Genomic DNA, 19,026 nt, shown 5'->3' on the forward strand with positions numbered 1-19,026 from the left:
AGCAGCCAAAAGAATCCAAGGAGCTTTCCCATGGCCAGACCTGGCCAGAGGTGTGACACTCAGAACTGGGATCCAAGTGTTACTAATCTAGTATTTAATCAATTTTTTTAAGACCGAGGTGGCAGCCTCACCATCGGGTGCCTGGCAGAGGCTCCATAAAGTCAATCAAGACCTCCAAAGTGAGCTGGAAGCCCAGTGCCAGCGTCAGGAGCTAATCAATCAGCAGATCCAGTCACTGAAACGTAGCTATGGTGAGGCAAAGGATGTGATCCGGCACCATGAAGCCGAGATTCAGAGCCTTCAGGCAAGGCTCAGTAATGCTGCAGCTGAGCTATCCATCAAAGAGCAAACTCTGGCCAAGCTGAAGAGTGACTTAAAGAGTGAGAAGGAGAAAGCCAAAGAGCAGCTGGAGGAGTGGCAGCACAGCGAGACCACTCTGAGCTCCCAGTTAAAAGCCAGTGAGCAAAAGCTAAAGAATGCAGAGGCATTGCTGCTGGAAAAGACACAGGAGCTGAGGGATCTTGAAATGCAACAGGCATTGCAAAGGGACCACCAGAAAGAAGTGCAGCGGCTCCAGGACAGGATTGCAGACCTGAGCAGGCAGCTGAACGCTAGTGAACAGGCTCGGATCCTAATGGAGGAGAAGTTGCAGAAGAATTATGAGGCTTTGTTGGAAAGCTGTGAGAAGGAAAAGCAGGTTTTAATACAGAGTCTGAAGGAGGTGGAGGATAAGGCCAGCGAGTACGAGGATCAGCTTCAAAACAACGAGCAGCAGATGGAAATTCTTCAGAAAGAGAAACTGAACGCAAAATTTGAAGGCAGCGAGATTGTCCACCAGCTAGAGGAGCAACTGGAGATGAAGGAGGCCAGCATCCAGAAGCTTGCTGAGGACATCAAGGAACTTGAAGGGGAGAGAGATCAGATCAAATGTAGGTTCCAAGAGCTGATGAATCAGGTTGAAGAGTCAGATAATGAAGTTGCCAAGCTTCAAGCAAAGTTGAAAGTGGAGGAGACCAACTATGATCAGCTGGAGCAATTGTACGAGAAAGTATCAGATCAGTTCCAGAGCGTGCAGAAGGTGCTGGAAGAAAAAGAGGAAGAGCTGAGACATGTTAAGGAAATGCACTTGAGAATTGTTGAAAAGAAAGATCAAGATCTCAATGAGGCTTTGGTTAAAATGGCAGCTTTGGGCAGCAGTTTAGAGGAAACCGAAGTAAGGCTACAGGCCAAAGAAGAGGTTTTAAAGAAGTTAGCTAATGTGGACTCAGTACCATGTGCTAAAGAGAGAGAGGACTTCTGCATTGAGGCTGATGAAAGTCACATTTCGGACATGCCAGCTCCTGAGGGGCTTACAGGTTTGAATTATGCACTAAAGGAGGAGGATGCTGAACGTCCTGAGACCAGCCAGAGACAGGCTGGTGAGCATACCGTGTTGAATGCCGAACAACTTAAGTCTCTGTTGAAGACTACAGAGCTTCAAGACCGAGAGCTACAGCAGAAAGCCTTAGCGAAGCCTGATATAGGAACCCTAGGTGCCAAAAGGCAAAGAATCCGCTTCTCAAACATCCAGTGTCAAAAATACATCCATTCAGATGGGTCAGAGAAAAATTGGACTAGTAGCACGTCTTCAGACACAAGCCAGGACAGATCACTGTCTGAGGAAAGCATGTCATCAGAACCAGTTCTTGGTTACCCAGCCTCAGGAGCCAGTGACTCTGAGACTTATCTCTCAATCATCCATTCCCTGGAAACCAAACTTTACATCACGGAGGAAAAGCTCAAAGATGTGTCCATTAAGCTTGAAAGCCAGCAAGGCCATAACCAGGAAACCCTGATAGCCCTCCACCATCAGTGGGCCAGCACAGAGTCCCAGCTTAGGGAACAGCTCCAAGCTAGCTTATCCGAAGTTGGTGCTCTGGTTTCACAGCTGGAAAATGAGAGACAGGAAAAGTTCAGAATGATAAAAAATCATGTCAATGAGCTGGGAGACTTCCAAGTGAAAAATGATCAAACCCTGATCTGTTTAGAAAAATGCAGAGAACAGCTAAGGGCTTTACCCAAATCTGACAAGGAGAAAGGGAGAGAGTTGTTTCTTACCACTCTGTCCAGCATGGAAACCACCTTGTCAAATGCAGTCCAGGTCTTGCAAGGGACACCCATCTCCTCGGATTATCAGCCGAGCGAAAGCTGTGTGGCTCAAACTCCACCTGCAGAAGAGAGTTTGCTGGAGGAACAGAAACTCATTTCGCAGCAGCAGCAAGTTGAAATGTCTGATGGAGACCAGTTAAGATTGCTTTCTGAGAGGATAGCATTTGAAGCCTCCCTGATCAACCAAATAGCAGAATCTTTGAAAAATGCAAGCTCAGAGATTTCCCAGTTTCTCAGAGAGATTCATGGGACAGCTGAGGTGGTTTTTTTAGAGCCGGCAAATGTGTCGCACACAGCAATTGCCTTGGCCAACATCTTATCTAAGAAGCTGCTACTGGAAGGTGAATTTTGGAGCCAGGTGGAAGAATTGAGAAAGCACTTAGGCACCAGAGAAGAGGCGGTAGAAAGCAAAACAGAAGCAGTTAGTTTTAGTTTTCCCCAATGCCTTGTCCAAACAGTAGCTGATGCTACGTTGATCAGGGCAGAACTTGGTTTTGTTGCACAGAAGATGCGAGAGTCTTTTCATCAGAGGTTAAAAACAATTGAAGAAGACCTCCACAATACCAAAACAGCTCTCCAGCAACATAAGTGCATGTTGGAGGAAATCATCAAAGCATACAGGACCTCTGAATTTGACAGGGTTATGCATCAAATTTCTGAAGCACTTGAAATCCAAAAGGATGCTTCAGAAAGAACCCAAACCTCTTGGGATAGGAGCCACCTCAAGGTGATGCCATGTCAAGATTCAGCCAAGATGATGCAGGCCCATGGTTTGCCAGACCACAGTAGCGAAGCTCTTGTTGCCATTCAAGAAGACCTTGCCCAACAACTAAAAGAAAAAGCAAATGTTCTTAAAGAAATATCTGTTGCCTTACTATCCTTGTCCCCTGAGGAAGCCATACGCGATTGCCAGAAGCTCCTAAAAATGTCTCAAAGTCTTTCATATCATACATGCATGGGAGATCTTGAGCGCTATTCATCATTGTTAGTTCAAGATGCAATTATCCAGGCTCAGGTTTGTTATGGGGCTTTCAAAGTTAGACTCGAGTATGAAAGGGAGCTAAAGTTTTACAAAGAGTCTTTGCAAAACATGGATGCTCTGTGTCAAGAGCGCGTAAAGACCGTGTCCGCCCTTCGTGAGGAGTATGAAGACTTGCTTCGAAAGCAGCAGAGTGAATATGCCGAGATGATCGCCATCATTGAAAGAGAGAATGTAGACCTTAAGGCAAAAGTCTCTCAGCTGGACAATCAGCGGAGGCTCTTGGAAGAAGAAGAGCACAAACACAGCAAAAACTTACGCGAGTTACAAGGCAGGTATGAGGAGGAGATGCAAAATGTGATTGAGCAGTTGAATAGGACGGAGGACACTCTGAAGGCAGAGAGAACAGAGGGCCTAAATCAACTTGATGCCATCGTCCGAGATAAGCAAAACATGGAGACGTATCACCTTGAGCAAATGCAAATGTTGGAGGAAAAGTTCCAGGCCAAGATAAAGGAACTACAAACCATCCACAATGAGGAACTGCATACTTTGCAGGAGCATTACAACCAGAACCTGCAGTGCTTACAGGAAACACTAGACCATTACCAGAGGCAGCACCCAGAAGCCTTGCCTTCTGAAGGGTCTGAAACCAGTGACGGGAATGAGTGGGCAACAGATCAGCCCGAGGGTGGGATGCAGGTCTCCGAGAGCGAGTTAAACTCCATGCACGGTTTGAGAGAGCGCATTCAAGAGCTGGAGGCCCAGATGAATGCCATGAGGGACGAGCTGGAGAACAAGCACGTGGAGGGGAATGCTTCAGCACTGAGGGAAAAATACCAGAAAGACTTTGAGAACCTGAAGGTTTTGAATACATTTAATTTTACCCCGTAACCCTTCCTTCCTATCAATGCAATGTTCCAGTTTGCTGGGAGGCCCTTCTAGTACAGATGGTTCCCCACGCAGGGACAGCACTCCCCATAAAACCTAAGACAGTTAAGAGAAACCAAACCAATTTTAAATGACCTGAAAAGTCTCTCTCAATGCACGTTCGTTTTCTCCACGTTTCCCTTCTCGGCGCTGGGATGCATTCTAAATGCATTGCTTAGCGCTTCCAGTCCCTTGTACCTGGCTGTTTAAAAAAAGCTCAGGTGCAGTGAGAGAGAATGATTTGATTGGGAACGGTGGCAGAGGCTGCTGGTGAGTTAGTGGTGGGAGTCGGGGTCCAAAATGGCTGTAATAATGTCACGCTGCAACCGAGCCTCCTCAGACACGAACATTGCAGTGTTCTCCTCATGCCTGAGTCATACGTTCCGGGCAAAGCAGCTTTGCAGAGCTCTCTTTCCCGGTCTGATCAAACTTCCAGCCCAGCTCCCTTGCCTTCAGAGCCCTAATGCGAAATGTAAAACGTAAGCTCTCAAAACGTATGTTTGTGGGAGGAGGGGACAATTTGGCTCGTTAAGAGGACAAGTTTTATAGACGAAAAATTAATACTAATCTTGGCTCGATGTGGCTAACAGGGAAATCCAGCGTTGCTGGTTTTTCCTGCAGTTTTTTACGTGACAAACAGTGCACAGTTGTTGGAGCCCGGAAGTAGGTGCAGAAACAAAGTTTGAAGGAACAGGAGCAATGGCCACAAAATGCATTTACACAGGATGCTCCACCATTCAGGGCTGGCTATAAAAGCAGCACCCCGCATTACAGCTTCTCAAGACTGTTGATTTTTGAACTTGAGACCATTTCCAGCTGGGAGCTGGTTCTGTAGCAGTGAAATAGGGTCTTGCTAACAGCGCTCGAGCTGATTTCCAGGTTGAATATGGAGCTTAGGTACCGCAAGGTCAGCCAATCCAGACTGCAAGCAGGGACCCAGGGTTCATGGGCAGAAGCAAGTCAGACAGAGGTGCTTGGAAGGGAGCAATAATCCTTCAGAGTCAGCAAAGGGATTTTAAAGTGATGAGAGAGCTGAGTCCAGCAGCAGCATTGTTTAACGGTGCAATCTGGAAGGCTTGGAAGTAAGGGATGGGGCTAGCGTTTATGCCAGTTTCTGGATACATAGAACTTTTAACCTGGGAAGAATGGTAGCTCTACCCAAGTCCCTCTTCCGTCTCCTGAGAGACAAACCCATCATTCAGCAGGGGGTGCTGGATAGATCAGAGTGTGAAGGACGGGAACCGCATTTCTTAAACACACAAGTCCTAGGGTATCTGTTGCCATGACTTCCACAGACCGCTCCAAACTCCAGTTACTCTTTAAGACAGGAAAATCACTTCCTAAACTCCTACCCAACCTCTCCCTCAGCCCAGTCACCATCACAGTTACTCTCTCCTTGAAAACTAAAAAGACCTTGGAATCAGTGCCCCGGGCAACATGCCATTCTCCAAATAGGCTCCAAGAGGAAGAGCGTTCTTGCTTTATAAACAATTCCCTTTATTATGCATCCCACAGTGGCCTTTTTGCTGCTTCCAAACTGACTCGAACAGCCATTAGACCTCACTGCCTCAGCTGTTTTCAAATTGTGACTCTCCCTATTGGACACTGCTGGAAACCTGCAGTTTGCCAGATGGAAAAACAATGGAGCAGTAACCTTTGGCAGACCTGTGTTGAGGAAGGACAGAGAGAGAGATCTAGATCTCCCTCCCTCTTGCCTTCCCTCCCTCCCTTACTTGTATGAATTGAGGGGACAGAAACAAAAATATAAAATTAATCTCGGTTACTAGGAAGCTAACACAGGCGCTTTCCAAAACTCTTTAATACACACATTAAAATAGCATTAAAATACTTGTTTTCTCCTTTCCTTTGCATACTTTGGAGAACTTTACGACCCTCACTAATTTCTTGGATTTACAGCAATGCATTTACAGTAAACGAAATACTGTACCTACCAACCAAGTTATTAAGAAGCACTTGCCATTTTTCCTCCCTACGTTATGCCTGTAGATAAGGATCCTAGCATAGTAAAAGCTACCTCACCCGATACTCAGTCAACCAAGTCCAGATAGGTTATGGCACTGGGTTATTAGCAAGAAACAAGGCTGAGAAAATGAAAAATGCCTCTGGGTAAAAAAGCAAGCCAAAGAATCAAATTCGGACCCAGAATTCACACTGATCACATAGAATTAGATGATGAACAGGGGACTCTTAAGAATAAGAACCAGTAGGGCCCAGTGGGTAACACTCTCACCTTTGGAATCACAGGATAACTAGTGCTGATGCTACAGGATAAGCTCAGCAGGTGCTGTACTGATACAGGAGGCATTAAACATTAGCCACTGAAGATAATCCAGGTTAAAGTTTACCTCCTCTAGTCAGTGCTGTCATTCAATAAAACAGACTTTGATGTCCCAGGCTGTATAGCTGAGAGCATAGAGCAGAGAGAGAAACTGGCAATGCAGGATTGGATTTTTGGGGTAGAAGTTTCAGGGGGATCAGTTCACAACCCTTAAATTCTGCTTTGGGTTCATTCTGACCTCAAACTCACCAACTTAACCTTTTCAGTTAAGTTTCCATGGCTCCCACCAAACACACTGGTGTAAAATCAAGAAATCCAGTGAAGTCAGGGTAGCTGTCTCAAACTGGCATAAATAGGAGGAGAATCTGACCCGTGACTCCAGCCCGGTTTGCCAAGAGGTTCATGAAGTATGATGGGACCATTTGGCTAGTTTAGCTCTGTGTCAGGTTTGTAACACAGCCCTGAATACAGGCACGTTTCTGACCTCGCTAGCTGAGTTTTCTAGTTCTCAACACCAAGCTTTGTCCACATAGGCCCTGCCCAGGATCTGATCCAGGAGCGCGAAGCACTTTGAAGCTCCTGGAATCTCTCCTGCTTGGTTTTCTGGAGTATGGGTCTGGCAAACGCATTTGTTGCTGCGTGGAGAACTGAAGCTGTAATTCCCAGTTGCTTTGCCCTTCTGATTCGTTTTCAAAGCTCTCTTTCCAAGTGGGGTGCCAGGAGGAGCAGGTTAGAGGAGCTGGCTGGCTTCTGAAGTGGAAGGGAAATCTTTGAGCCAGGGTGGGTCTCCAAAGTGACCTACTGAGAGCGGAAACCGGGCTGGCTCCTGCACGGGAGCCAAGTACTGGTGAAAACATTTTCTTCTGTAGCTGATGGCCTGGCATGGGGAATATGGCACCTTCGTGAAATAAAACAAAATCTAAGCAGAAGCCATGCAACTCATGACTCAGCCATCTGTGCTTAGTGGGAGCTGGTGGGTAGAGATGCTGAGGATCAAGGCTGTCAGCTTCTCTCCCCACCCAACAAACACACCCGGGAGAGAGGCTGTTTGGTTCTGTGATGGACAAGCACAGGGAGGATCTAGAGCTACACCCTAACATGTGGGCTGTGGTGCTGTTGGATCTCCCCAGGCCTGGTCAGCAATTGGCTGATGCTCCTAAGAGCAGCACCTCTGTTCTGCAGAGGGTAATGCTGGTGATGCAGTGGGTGAAGGTCTGCAGAACCGAGGTCCCAGTGCTGGGATGCAGGAGGTGCCATCATTTAGAGGAGAACCAAAACTCAAGACCTCACTGTTGGTGATTATTATAAATTCCATAGCACTTTCCCCAAGAGATGGCCCCATTGTCCCAGCCAAATTCCAACTTTGGTAACTAATTCTAGCACCCTGAATTCCTCAGACAGTTTCAGCTGAATGTGGTATTTGTTCACCTTCACCTGCTGTCCTAAACTATAATACAGTGTTGCTGTTAAACAGCTACATTCCACCCCAGAGGTGGCTGCATTTCAGTGGTGGTTGCATGCTCCTTCTATAGCCTGCATTGGAGATTAGGGGTTTGCAAAGAGCCTGGAAAGCGCAAACTTAATTGCTTTTGAAAGTGAGGAACTGGTAATCTGTTAAGAGCCCATCATGGTGCAGCTACGTCCTATGCAAACTCGCCAGTAATCCCTTTCCCCACCGACATAGAGCATTGTCACTGCAGCTCAAACAGGCCCTGCAGCCATTGTCCTGGACCTCACACATGACCCTGCTAATGGCTCCCCACCATACCAAGTGGTACTCCAGCCCTGGGCCCCTACACCCCCCTGTCAATGCATCTGCATCTTGGCCTGCAGAACCTCCTTGCCATCACGTGCTACTCCCGTACAGGGGCTGTCACTCAGGCTGAGCAGCAGAAGTTTGGGATGGGAGGACATGGGAAAGATTCCTGGAGTTCAGGGGATGTGCTGAAGGCTGCTGTTCTAGGCACGTGAAGTTGTCCCAAGTGCAGAGAGCGATGAATGGCACAAAGGAGGTGAAGGGGTCCGAGGGGAGTGCGAGGAACCAGGTGGGGGCTAGGAGGGAATGAACTCCAGCACAGACTAGGGGAGATGGTGCAGGACCTGAAAGGTAGATGCAGTAGAAGACAGAAAGCTACCAAAGGGACGGTAGGGATGCATCCTTGTTAAATACATTTTCCTTCCCCCATTTAGGGCCTGATGCCAACCCCACTGACGTCCAGGCTAGTCTTTCCATTCACTCCAGTGGGCTTTGGATCAGGCCCTTGGAGGCAATCTTGAAAATGGAATTTTCCCCCCTTGGCCAGCTGTTGGGCCATTCCTTGCCTAATAGCGTTAGAGATGGGAAAGACCCCCTAGATTCGCCAGTCCCTGCCCCATGGCTAGGGCAGGGCTAGCCCCACTACGCGCTTACTTATCCATTATCTGTGTGTCCATCTGTTGGCTGATCCACGTTGTGTTCCCCTCTCAGGCTATTGGGCAGTGTGTGTGTTCACTGCAGGCACCTTGCCTGAGATGGCGTCGCTCCCGACCTTGTTAAGAAGGTAAATTCCGGCTCCTCTTCCATTTTGCAGGCGACATGTGAACGTGGGTTTGCGGCCATGGAAGAGACGCATCAGAAGAAGATTGAGGATCTGCAGAGGCAGCACCAGCGGGAACTGGAGAAACTGCGGGAGGAGAAAGATCGCCTGCTAGCGGAAGAAACAGCCGCTACCATCTCGGGTAAGGGCCCAGCAGAGCACTTGCGCCACTGATCTGTGTGACATTGAGGGGAGGAGAAGGTCCCCTCAGCTGTGTGCATGAGGAAAGGGGGGGAGGGGTGGATGGAGCACTCAGCGCAAGGCAGGGTGGACAGAAAGTGCTGCATGATCAGTGAAGAGCACAAGGGCTAGTCTCCAGTCTGACAATGGGAGAGCAGGGTGGGTGGAGGGAGCATGGGCCGTGGAATATAATTGGGGGAGGGTGCAAGGGTTCTGGGGCACAGTTGGGTGAGGGGCAAGGGCTGATGGGGCGGGGGAGGGGGGATTGATGGAGAGCCACCTCCCGTCTCTTGTCCTGTTCTGATGTTCCTCTCCTTGGCAATGATGTAGCCCAGTCAGTTTTTCGCTCCATCTGAGGGAGGCATTACTCATTGCTGGGGCTAATTTATTACCGATTCCACCGTGACTTCATTCTTCAGTGCCCGTGAGAATATAAAATGCCGGAGCCCAGGCCTTGTGCATTCGGAGTCCCATAACTCAGGAAATAAACTGTGAATCAGGCAATTGTTGAACTTTATTAAAAAGCAAGATTTGCAGAAGCCCTTTCACTGCTTTATGGCCAGTGCCACGTAATAAAGTGATTGTGAAGCAGGAAAATGACTTACCAAGGTGACTCACATTTTGGGGGAGGGGGGGGGGAACCTTTGGACCAAGTGATAAATGCATCTCCTCCTGCAGAGCATTAATCCTCTTTCTGTCCTGTGCAGCCATCGAAGCCATGAAGAACGCCCACCGCGAGGAGCTGGAGAGGGAGCTGGAGAAGACCCAGCGCTCCCAGATCAGCAGTGTCAACTCGGATATTGAGGCCCTCAGGAAGCAGTACTTGTACGTTTCTCTCTCTCTCCCACGACCTCTCCCCTCCCCCTCCGCCGCGCCCCCCCTTCCCCCCCGCCCCCCCCCGCACACGATGTGCTGCTAATGCTCTACGTTAGCTTGACTCACAGGACAGATTTTTACTCCTCTTGGAAGTGAGGCATTCAGCTAGAGTTAGACCTGTTGTTATAGAAGGTAATGTGGAAGCTTTTCTCAGTGCCCCTCCAGCCTAACCTGTGCCCTGTCGCGGACCTCCACACCGCTCTGCTAGTGCTCCTCAATCCTAACCTGCAGCCCCTGCCATCCCTGTTGTAGGCTCCCAGAAATCTTGAAATTTTCAGTCTCCAGATACCTGTATCTGCAGCATTCTCTTCGTGATCGTCACCGTAGTGTGCAGATGCATGGTGGTGGTTTCCATGCCGCTGGAACTTTTTTTACTGCTCAATCAAATCTGTTTGCACAAGGCAAAAGCCCTAGCCTTCAGCGAGAACCAAATCTGTGTTCGTAGGGGAGTTAGAGGAAGAACAGAGCTGCTTCACTAGGCTTTATGCCCATGTATAACACATCTGTGCTCAGCCCGGTCCACCCACACATACTCTCAAAGAGAAAATGTTAAGTGATCAAAGGAAGTACCTGAAAGGTTGAAGTGCCTCCATTGCAGGTGCCAGAGGTCCCTTCTGGGGCAGGGGCAAGGGTTTCAAGAGGAAAGGAGGATAGTTGGCCTCCTGGGATTCTTCCAAAAGCAGAGTGTCTCCCTCACCCCCCCAAGCAGATGTCCTGCTAACCTTGGGCTGTGAAGTGCCCCCTTCATCGGTGGAAAGCTGTGGACATGGCCCCAGCCCATCTGTCTCTTGGCTTTGCCCCTCTGCAGGGAGGAGCTGCAGTCGGTCCAGCGGGAACTGGAAGTCCTTTCGGAGCAGTACTCCCAGAAGTGCTTGGAGAACGCTCATTTGGCCCAGGCCCTGGAGGCTGAGAGGCAGGCCCTCCGCCAGTGCCAGCGAGAGAACCAGGAGCTCAATGCACACAATCAGGTGAGGCACCAGCTGCCCCAGAGCTCCTCGCCTGGCCACTCAGGTTTCAGTGGGATTTTCTGGGGCAGTGGGTGGCTTCTCCTATGGGAAGAGAAGTTGGAGGCAAGGCCGGCCAGCTGATCTGCACTGGCGGTGCCTGCTCTGCTGTCCTGGCCTAAAGCAATGTTAGCACCATGACAGCCCAAAGGCAGGGGAGCTCTCCCAGCCCTGCCCCCAGGACCTGCATGGTGTCTGCATTCCTCCAGCTGTCTCCCCAATGCAATGCTGTGTAGCTCAGATGGGGCTGAATGCATGGGGAGCCCCACAGAGGGAGCCTTGCAAGGCAACTGGAGACAAAACAACCCACTACAGCATTGGCTAGGGAAATCCTGTATCCCCTCTGCTCACTCGGTGACTCTCTCCCCTCTTCCCAGGAGCTGAATAACCGCCTGGCTGTGGAGATCACACGGTTACGGACCGGGGAGGGAGGGGGAGAGGCTGCTGGCTCGCCTCTCACGCAGGGCAAGGATGCCTATGAGTTAGAGGTAAGTGTCCTGCCCCCTTTGCTACTAGCAGCTGGAGAGGACAGGGAGGTAGCCACAGAGAAGCTGGTCTCTGATGACCAATGGGATTGCAGATGGTCCCAGCTGTAGATGGGCAAGGAGCACCCTGTAGTGTAGACCCTGGTCCCCGCCTGGTTCATGAGCTCCTGGATTCTAATCCCACTTCTTCCTCTGGTTCCTCTGCTAGCCTTAGAAACGTCATCTAACCTCTACTCTATTTTCCAGCCCTAATGTGGGGATAATGCTTATGATGCATTGGGGCTGGGGTTTTGATAGAGGCACGTGAAATGTGTTGATGTGAGCATGTGCGAGTGCACCTCATTGTCAGCGCAAACCCTGGGCACAGCTCTCTCTCCACAAGTGGGCACCATCTTTGAACCGCCCCAAAGAACAGTCTGGTCTGAACTACCATAGGCTTGTAGGACTGCAAGGGACCTCGAGAGGTCATCTAGTCCAGTCCCCAGCACTCAAGGCAGGACTAGGTATCATCTAGACCATCCCTAACAGGTGTTTTGCTAACCTGCCCTTAAAAATCTCCAATGATGGAGATTCCACATCTCTCTAATCAATTTATTCCAGTGCTTAACCACCCTGACAGTTAGGAAGTTCTTCCTAAAGTCCAACCTAACCTGCCCTTGCTGCAATTTAAGCCCATTGCTTCTTGTCCTATCCTCAGAGGTTAAGAACAATTTTTCTCCCTCCTCCTTGTAACAACCTTTTATGTACTTAACAACTGATATGTTCACTCTCAGTCTTCTTTTCTACAGACTGAAACAAACCCGATTTTTTCAATCTTTCCTCACAGGTCATGTTTTCTAGACCTTTAATCATTTTTGTTGCTTTTCTCTGAACTTTCTCCAGTTTGTCTATATCTTTCCTGAAATGTGGCGCCCAGAACTGGACACAATACTCCAGCTGAGGCCTAATTAGTGCAGAGTAGAGCCAAAGAATTACTACTTGTGTTTTGCTTACAACACTCCTGCTAATACATCCCAGAGTGATGTTTGCTTTTTTTGCAACAGCATTACACTGTTGACTCATATTTAGCTTATGGTCCACTATGACCCCCAGATCCTTTCCTGCAGTACTCCTTCCTAGGCAGTCATTTCCCATTTTGTATGTGTGCAACTGATTGTTCCTTCCTAAGTGGAGTACTTTGCATTTGTCCGTATTGAATTTCATCCTATTTTCTTCAGATCATTTCTCCAGTTTGTCCAGAACATTTTGAAGGTTAATCCTATCCTCCAAAGCACTTACAACTCCTCCCAGCTTGGTATCATCCGCAAACTTTATAAGTTTACTCTCTCTGCCATTATCTAAATCATTGATGAAGATATTGAATAGAACTGGATGCAGAACTGATCCCCCACAGGACTCCACTCGTTATGCCCTTTCAGCTTGTCTATGAACCACTGATCACTACTCTTTGGGAACAGTTTTCCAACCAGTTTTGCACCCCCCTTATAGTAGCTCCATCTAGGTTGTATTTCCCTAGTTTGTTTATGAGAAGGTCATGCGAGACAGTATCAAAAACCTTACTAAAGTCAAGATATACCATATCTACCGCTTCCCCCCCATCCACAAGGCTTGTTACGCTGTCAAAGAAAGCTACTAGGTTGGTTTGACACAATGTGTCCTTGACAGAGCCATGCTGAGTGTTACTTATGACCTACTCCCTCAGTTATTAGCTGGCCAGGCTCAATGGGCTCCTCTTTACACCTGAAGCTGTGTCTTGCTGTGTCCCGTGTGTGTGTGTGTCCGTGTCCGTGTCCATGTTACTGAGTGAAAATGCCTGGTCCCTTTTTCCCTACAGGTCCTATTACGGGTCAAGGAATCAGAAATCCAGTACCTGAAGCAGGAGATCAGCTCCCTCAAGGATGAGTTGCAGACGGCACTGCGGGTAATGCCTGGGGCAGGGCCATCTCTGAACGCGCACATAGGGAGCCCTCTGTCCTGTACGGGTTTGCTCATTTTCAGGGGGGTTAACGAAGTTATTTTAAGAGTCGAATCAGCATTTAAACACTGATCTGCCTTAATTAACACAGCCACTTACTGGTTGTAGGTTATCGTCTTTGTGCTGCAAATGAAGCATTTGGTAGCATCAAACCAGGTTTCGCTTTGGTCTCTTCCTGGAAAGATGTTACCTTAAATGTTTTTGTCAAACACATAGATCCTGCGAATGGGCCGATCACAATTGCTCTGGATGGTTAATTTGCCAAGGCAGGTTCTCAGCATTTTAATTCCATGCCGTTTTCCTGATTTAAACAGAAAGCCACAAACAATAAATTCTGTAACAAGCTAGCTGATGTGCGTGTGTAGCACTGCTCTCTACTGGATGGAATCTGAACTGCCCAGCTGTGTCTCCTAGATCCGATAGAGCTGTTAGCCAAAGGGAACTCTCCTTTAGCACACGTGGATTGGCAGTAACTGTGCTTTTAGCAGGATGATCTGAGTTCTGCCCAGGCTGTCCCCAAGAAGCTCTCTGTGGAAGTGCTGGGAGTTCCTGGATCTGTCCCAGAATGCTGTTTCCTGTGTTACTGGGGTTTGCCACATCACCCTCTAGTAAGCACACAGTTCTGGTTCTGTGTCCCCGTCTCACTCTGTGACAACCCTGCGGGTTTTCCTTGGTCCTTTCCCAGGATAAGAAATACGCCAGTGACAAGTACAAAGACATCTACACGGAGCTGAGCATCGTGAAGGCCAAGGCAGACTGCGACATCAGCAGGTTGAAAGAGCAGCTGAAGGCAGCCACGGAAGCGCTGGGCGAGAAATCCCCTGAGAATACCACTGTGTCGGGATACGGTCAGTCCCTCTGCTGTGCTGAGCACCCTTGTTTCCTGCCCCAACACATGCAGCAGGTGGTACCAGTTCTAGTATGATGGAGCCTAGAGGGCCGAGAGCAGGGCATGGTAGGGTCCTGCAGGAGCTCCAGTATATCCATGGTGAATGCTGGGAGATTCAAACAAACGGGGCTGTATTCCTCCCTCCTGTCGCACCACTTAATTTACTGGAGTAACACCAGGGAGGAAGATGGCCCAGATTGTGCGTGGGCTGCCTGGCTCAGGAGATTGTTCGTGAGGTTGGGAGCTGTTCACCTCCAGGTGGTCTGGTGGAATGTGGCCCAGGTTGGTAGTGATTAGAAGTTAGCTGTTGGGTGGCCTGTCAGAGTTGGGGGGAGCAGGATCTCCGTCTAGTTCCTTAATAACAAGCAAGTGTCCTCATTGCAACCTCTTTCCTGTTCCAGACTGTCCCTGTCCCCTATCCTCTTGCAGAGTCCAAGGATTGAACGTCCCTGGAGCCTGAACTCCCCTCTCACCCTTAGTGGCGCTTCCTCCTTCCAGCTTAGGGATGGAAGCTTCCACTGGGTCTTTGGAATCCACCCATGCCCCAGTCACCCAGGGATGTCACTTTGCATCCTGGGGCCTCTTGCCTCATGCCGTAACTGGGTGAGAGGCCATGCGTCGCTTGTGCTGTCCCGGTGGCTCTGTAGGGCCGTGGCTGCCCTCTTCTGAGTCACCTCCTGGGAAGCTTTGCCCAGACTGAGCCTACTGCTGGCTGACGTGTCCCCAGCCTCTGCTCTCCCGTGTGACAGAGTCAGGACTCAGCAGCTCATGCTGCTTCCTTTGCTCTCCCCAGATATCATGAAATCAAAAAGCAACCCTGACTTCTTGAAGAAAGACAGATCCAGTGTTAGCCGGCAACTAAGGAATATCAGGTCAAAGGTGAGTGTGTTTCTCTCTGCCCAGGTGATGTGAATGCCCCACACAGCTCTCTAGTTGGGGTTTCTGGGGAGACTGCCCAAGGAACAGAGAAAACTGAGGCTGATTGGCAGGGGGATGAGGCAGGAGGATTTTCCCATCCTTACTGCGGGTCTTTGTGTTTGCATCAGTGTGTACCCTCGTACCGGCCAGGTCGTTGGAAGAGCAGTTACACAGGTGTAGTGGCAAGTCAGCCTCCTCCCTCTCCCACTCACAGTTGCAGGAGAGTGGTCATGATGGGGTTAATTGAGTTACCCAGAGTATTATGGGATGGAGCCGTGCTCTTCCCCCCCCCCCTTATTCCTGTTCAGTCAGTGGGGGTTTCCCCCCACTCTGCTGTGATGCAGTGGAATAAAGCAGCAAGTTCCCAGCCTGCAGTGCTCTGCGGAGACTTGTTGCACTGAGTGTCTCTTTGCAGAGCTGGTCCCCTTGCCTCGTCCGGGGGCCCTGTGCTGCTGAAATCTCAGTGTGACACTGACATGCATAGCTACTGGAGTTGCTATCGGAAAAAACAGGGAGGTGGCCCTGGTTCTCAGGCATTTCCCAGGAGGATCCCCTCTGGCACTTACTCTCCATTTTTGTGGTGAGGTTTGGCGGTGAAGTAACTTGTGTAAGCGCGCCTAGATACCGTCGTGATGGGTACCTTGGAGATAATACAGTGTAATTCACTGCAGCCTCTTTGATCTGAAAATGGAACGGGGATAGTTCTTACCTAACATTTGCTTTTACCTGGGGAGATTGGGGCTGATGGCCCAATGGTTCTCAGTGCTTTAAAGCCTGGCCATGCTGTACTTGTTGCATATCCCAAATCCAGTTATTGCAGTCACATGTCCCCAGGGTTTGGCCTGCCAGCTGTCGGGATTCCACCCTTCAGGGCATTAATCCTCTCCATGTAGGCAAAAGAGAACTTCTCCAACCAGCCTAGGCTGAGTGTACGGGGCAATCACACAGAAGAGCTCTCCCAGCATAGCCCAGGCCTGCCTCCCCTCTCACCCCGATACGGAGCACCTCGTGCTGATATTGGGCTGCTGTCGACGGAGTGAGAAGCCAGGCCAAGCGTTCTAGCTCCATCTTCTCCCAACTCACCGCCCAAGCTCTCCAAGGCTGCCATTTCCACCTGCGGTGGTGACTAAGCTGCTAGAACCAAATGCACAGGTGCCCCCAGTGTGTACACCATTCAGGCTCGCACATGCAAAACCCTGTGCTTGTGCTCGCTAGGCCCGGTTTGTGTGCACAGATTCCCCCTCTCATAAGTGCAGGGAGTGCCTGTGCATATTGAAAGGTGCAGCTGAGGTGCTGGTTTGCAAACTGGCTCTTGAGGGTCTGATGACCAGTTTCCCTTCCCCTCAGTTTGCTTATTTTGTCATCCCCTCTGTGTCTGTGTCCGTGTTTATTTGGTGTGCTTGGGGGAGGGAGGCAGAGGGCAGTGTGGACGGTGCTGATGGGCACTCTGTCCCCTTGTCCCGCTAAGGGGGGGGAGGAGGGGCTGGGGCTGGGGAACCATCGATGCAATTAGGATTTATGTGCTTCTTGTTTTCTGTTTCTGTTTTTTTTCTTCTTTATTTTGCTTTTTCCTCTGACAGTCCGTTATTGAGCAGGTCTCATGGGATAACTGAAATGAACAAGAGTCCAGGTTCCCTGTCACGTAGGTAACCAAACCAGCACCCACCAAACAATGCAGCTCCCCGAGGGGGCGGCCCACTTTGCATGCCCTGCTCACTCCTCCATGGCAAACGAGAACCTTCTCTTAATTACTGATTTGAAATTGATCTTCGGGGCGGGGGAGCAGATTATCCTAAAATGAAATCAACCAGTTTTGCTCTTCCCTGGGGAATTTGGCTTTCTCACCCACCCACTCTCCCCGGCACAGAGGTCCGTCACTGGGAGGGTGTGCGCACCTCTTGGGCATGCTGTGTCGGGGGGGTGGAACACCGAGTGTGCATGCTTAATGACTGTGCATGCCTCACACTAAACTCACTTCGACATGCAGTCCTTGCAGGAAGAAGGGAACCTTGGTTTCATTAGTGTTGTGCTGGGCGAAGTCTAGGAACTCTCCCTTACCTCTGAAGAGCAGCTAGAAGTGATGGAAAGGAAGAGGCCAGTGGAGCTACCCTGAATCTCCCACCGGGGTGGCAGCACAGACAGCACTGCCCTGTGTTTACGATGCCCGTCGTTGCTGCTTCCTTAGATGATCTGTACCTGAGCACAGGAGTTTCCTCCTGGCGGAGCATCCTCTTCCTCCAGCTGCCCAGCAATGCTCCAGCTACCCAGTGGTTGTGATACTACAGTTCATTACCTCATTAACAACTGTCCTAGCACAGACACTGCCCTGTGGCTTCCAAGATCATCTGGGAGGAGGAGGCAGCTGATGAGAAAGGGGGCCATTCCAATTAGCATGTCTTGGGTAACCAGCAGCAACAGGAAAGTGGCAAGGTTTCCGAGAGTAGGATACTCCCTGGGAGGAAACGGGATTGGTTTCCAATGGGATTAAGGGGAGAGGGTTTGAAAAGGCTGATCAAGGAATTCTGTGGGTTGGTGGAAATTTTGAATGAGGGTGTCTTTATTACAAACTGAACTCTGCACTAAGTGATCTCAGAGACTCTCTTACTGAGGGAGGGGTTTGCTTGGCTTTCTACGCTTGGCAGTGTAGTCTCATGCATTCCGGTGTCTTGATCTATAAAGAGATGAGAGAATTCAAAGGTTCAGGCTGGAATTTAAAGGGACTCTGTTAATTTGAATAGGCTCAATATTTGACCTACTTTCTGATAGTCAGGTAGAAACCGTCCTGAATTTTGAATAAAGAACAGGAGTACTTGTGGCACCTTAGAGACTAATGAATTTATTTAAATAATTCCGTTAGTCTTTAAGGTGCCACAAGTACTCCTGTTCTTTTTGCGGATACAGACTAACACGGCTGCTACTCTGAAACCTGAATTTTGAATGTTTCTCTTCTGTCAGCTAAAAAGAGAGCAACAACACTATTTAAACTGGTGTCAAAATCCCAATTCCTGCTCTCCATTGATAATGGAGTTATGTTTCTCTCAGCCTGAGCTGTGAAACCAGCAGAAATGCAATGGTCACCACAGTGTCTTCACAGTATCACAGCCATCCTATTCCCACTGGGCTTTGCAACCTCAACCTCCCCCAATAGCCGCTTGTTAACCAAAAACTTGGCTTTGGGGCCTACGTGACTTAGCACTGTGCTTTTAGTCTTCTGATACGGCAACCAAGGGACTTAAAAGAAAATGGGAACATTGCAGCCAGCTGCCTGACAGGGTCTGTGTATAAAGCTCCGTGTCTTGCAGAGCTGCCCTGTGTTGATTTGTAGAGCAAGTATCAGACGCTGACGTGATTGTGCAGAGGACGTAGAGTGAACTGCCTCACAGCTGACTCTGCTGCCTGCAAATTGCCAAACATGTCGGCCGACTGGCTGCCTGTTTTTGATCAGCTGGGCACATCCTGTTTCACAGCAGGGAAAGCAGTCGCCCCCCTGGGATGGCAGTAGATTTTATCTTCTGCACCTATGCAGTGCACAGCCATTGCATGCTTGGTCCTGGGAAAGCGGTCTGCTGGGGCGGAGTATCCACTGGCACCGCAGAGTGCACCTATGGCCTTGACCTAGTGTCTGTGCTCAGATCTGCTCGGTCCCAAATGCACTAAGCATGGGGATTTCACCACACAACTGGGAGGTGGGGATTAGCAATAAATCCTGCAGCCACTTGTGTCCTTCTCCCCCAGATTCCATGTGGGCGGGAGAGGCCTGACTCCCA

The 19,026-nt window shown here is 49.5% G+C and overlaps 1 protein-coding gene across 11 annotated transcripts in view; it reads left to right on the plus strand.

Moving 5' to 3' along the window:
* Positions 1–19,026, plus strand: part of MPRIP (myosin phosphatase Rho interacting protein) — a 170,626-nt gene that overhangs the window by 142,647 nt on the left and 8,953 nt on the right. For 6 of the 11 annotated variants that reach the window (XM_008164738.4, XM_008164735.4, XM_042853099.2 and 3 more), the window contains 8 exons: positions 113–3,991; positions 8,927–9,074; positions 9,820–9,937; positions 10,797–10,956; positions 11,370–11,480; positions 13,312–13,398; positions 14,138–14,300; positions 15,135–15,220. In XM_008164738.4, the coding sequence (XP_008162960.2) occupies positions 113–3,991; positions 8,927–9,074; positions 9,820–9,937; positions 10,797–10,956; positions 11,370–11,480; positions 13,312–13,398; positions 14,138–14,300; positions 15,135–15,220 (4,752 nt within the window). Of the gene's footprint in view, positions 1–112; positions 3,992–8,926; positions 9,075–9,819; positions 9,938–10,796; positions 10,957–11,369; positions 11,481–13,311; positions 13,399–14,137; positions 14,301–15,134; positions 15,221–16,839; positions 16,906–19,026 lie in introns of all 11 variants that reach the window. The other 5 variants (XM_042853104.2, XM_008164742.4, XM_042853101.2 and 2 more) reach the window with 4 other exon arrangements.

The sequence above is a fragment of the Chrysemys picta genome, chromosome 10 (assembly GCF_011386835.1).
Source record: "Chrysemys picta bellii isolate R12L10 chromosome 10, ASM1138683v2, whole genome shotgun sequence".
NCBI lineage: Eukaryota > Metazoa > Chordata > Testudines > Emydidae > Chrysemys > Chrysemys picta.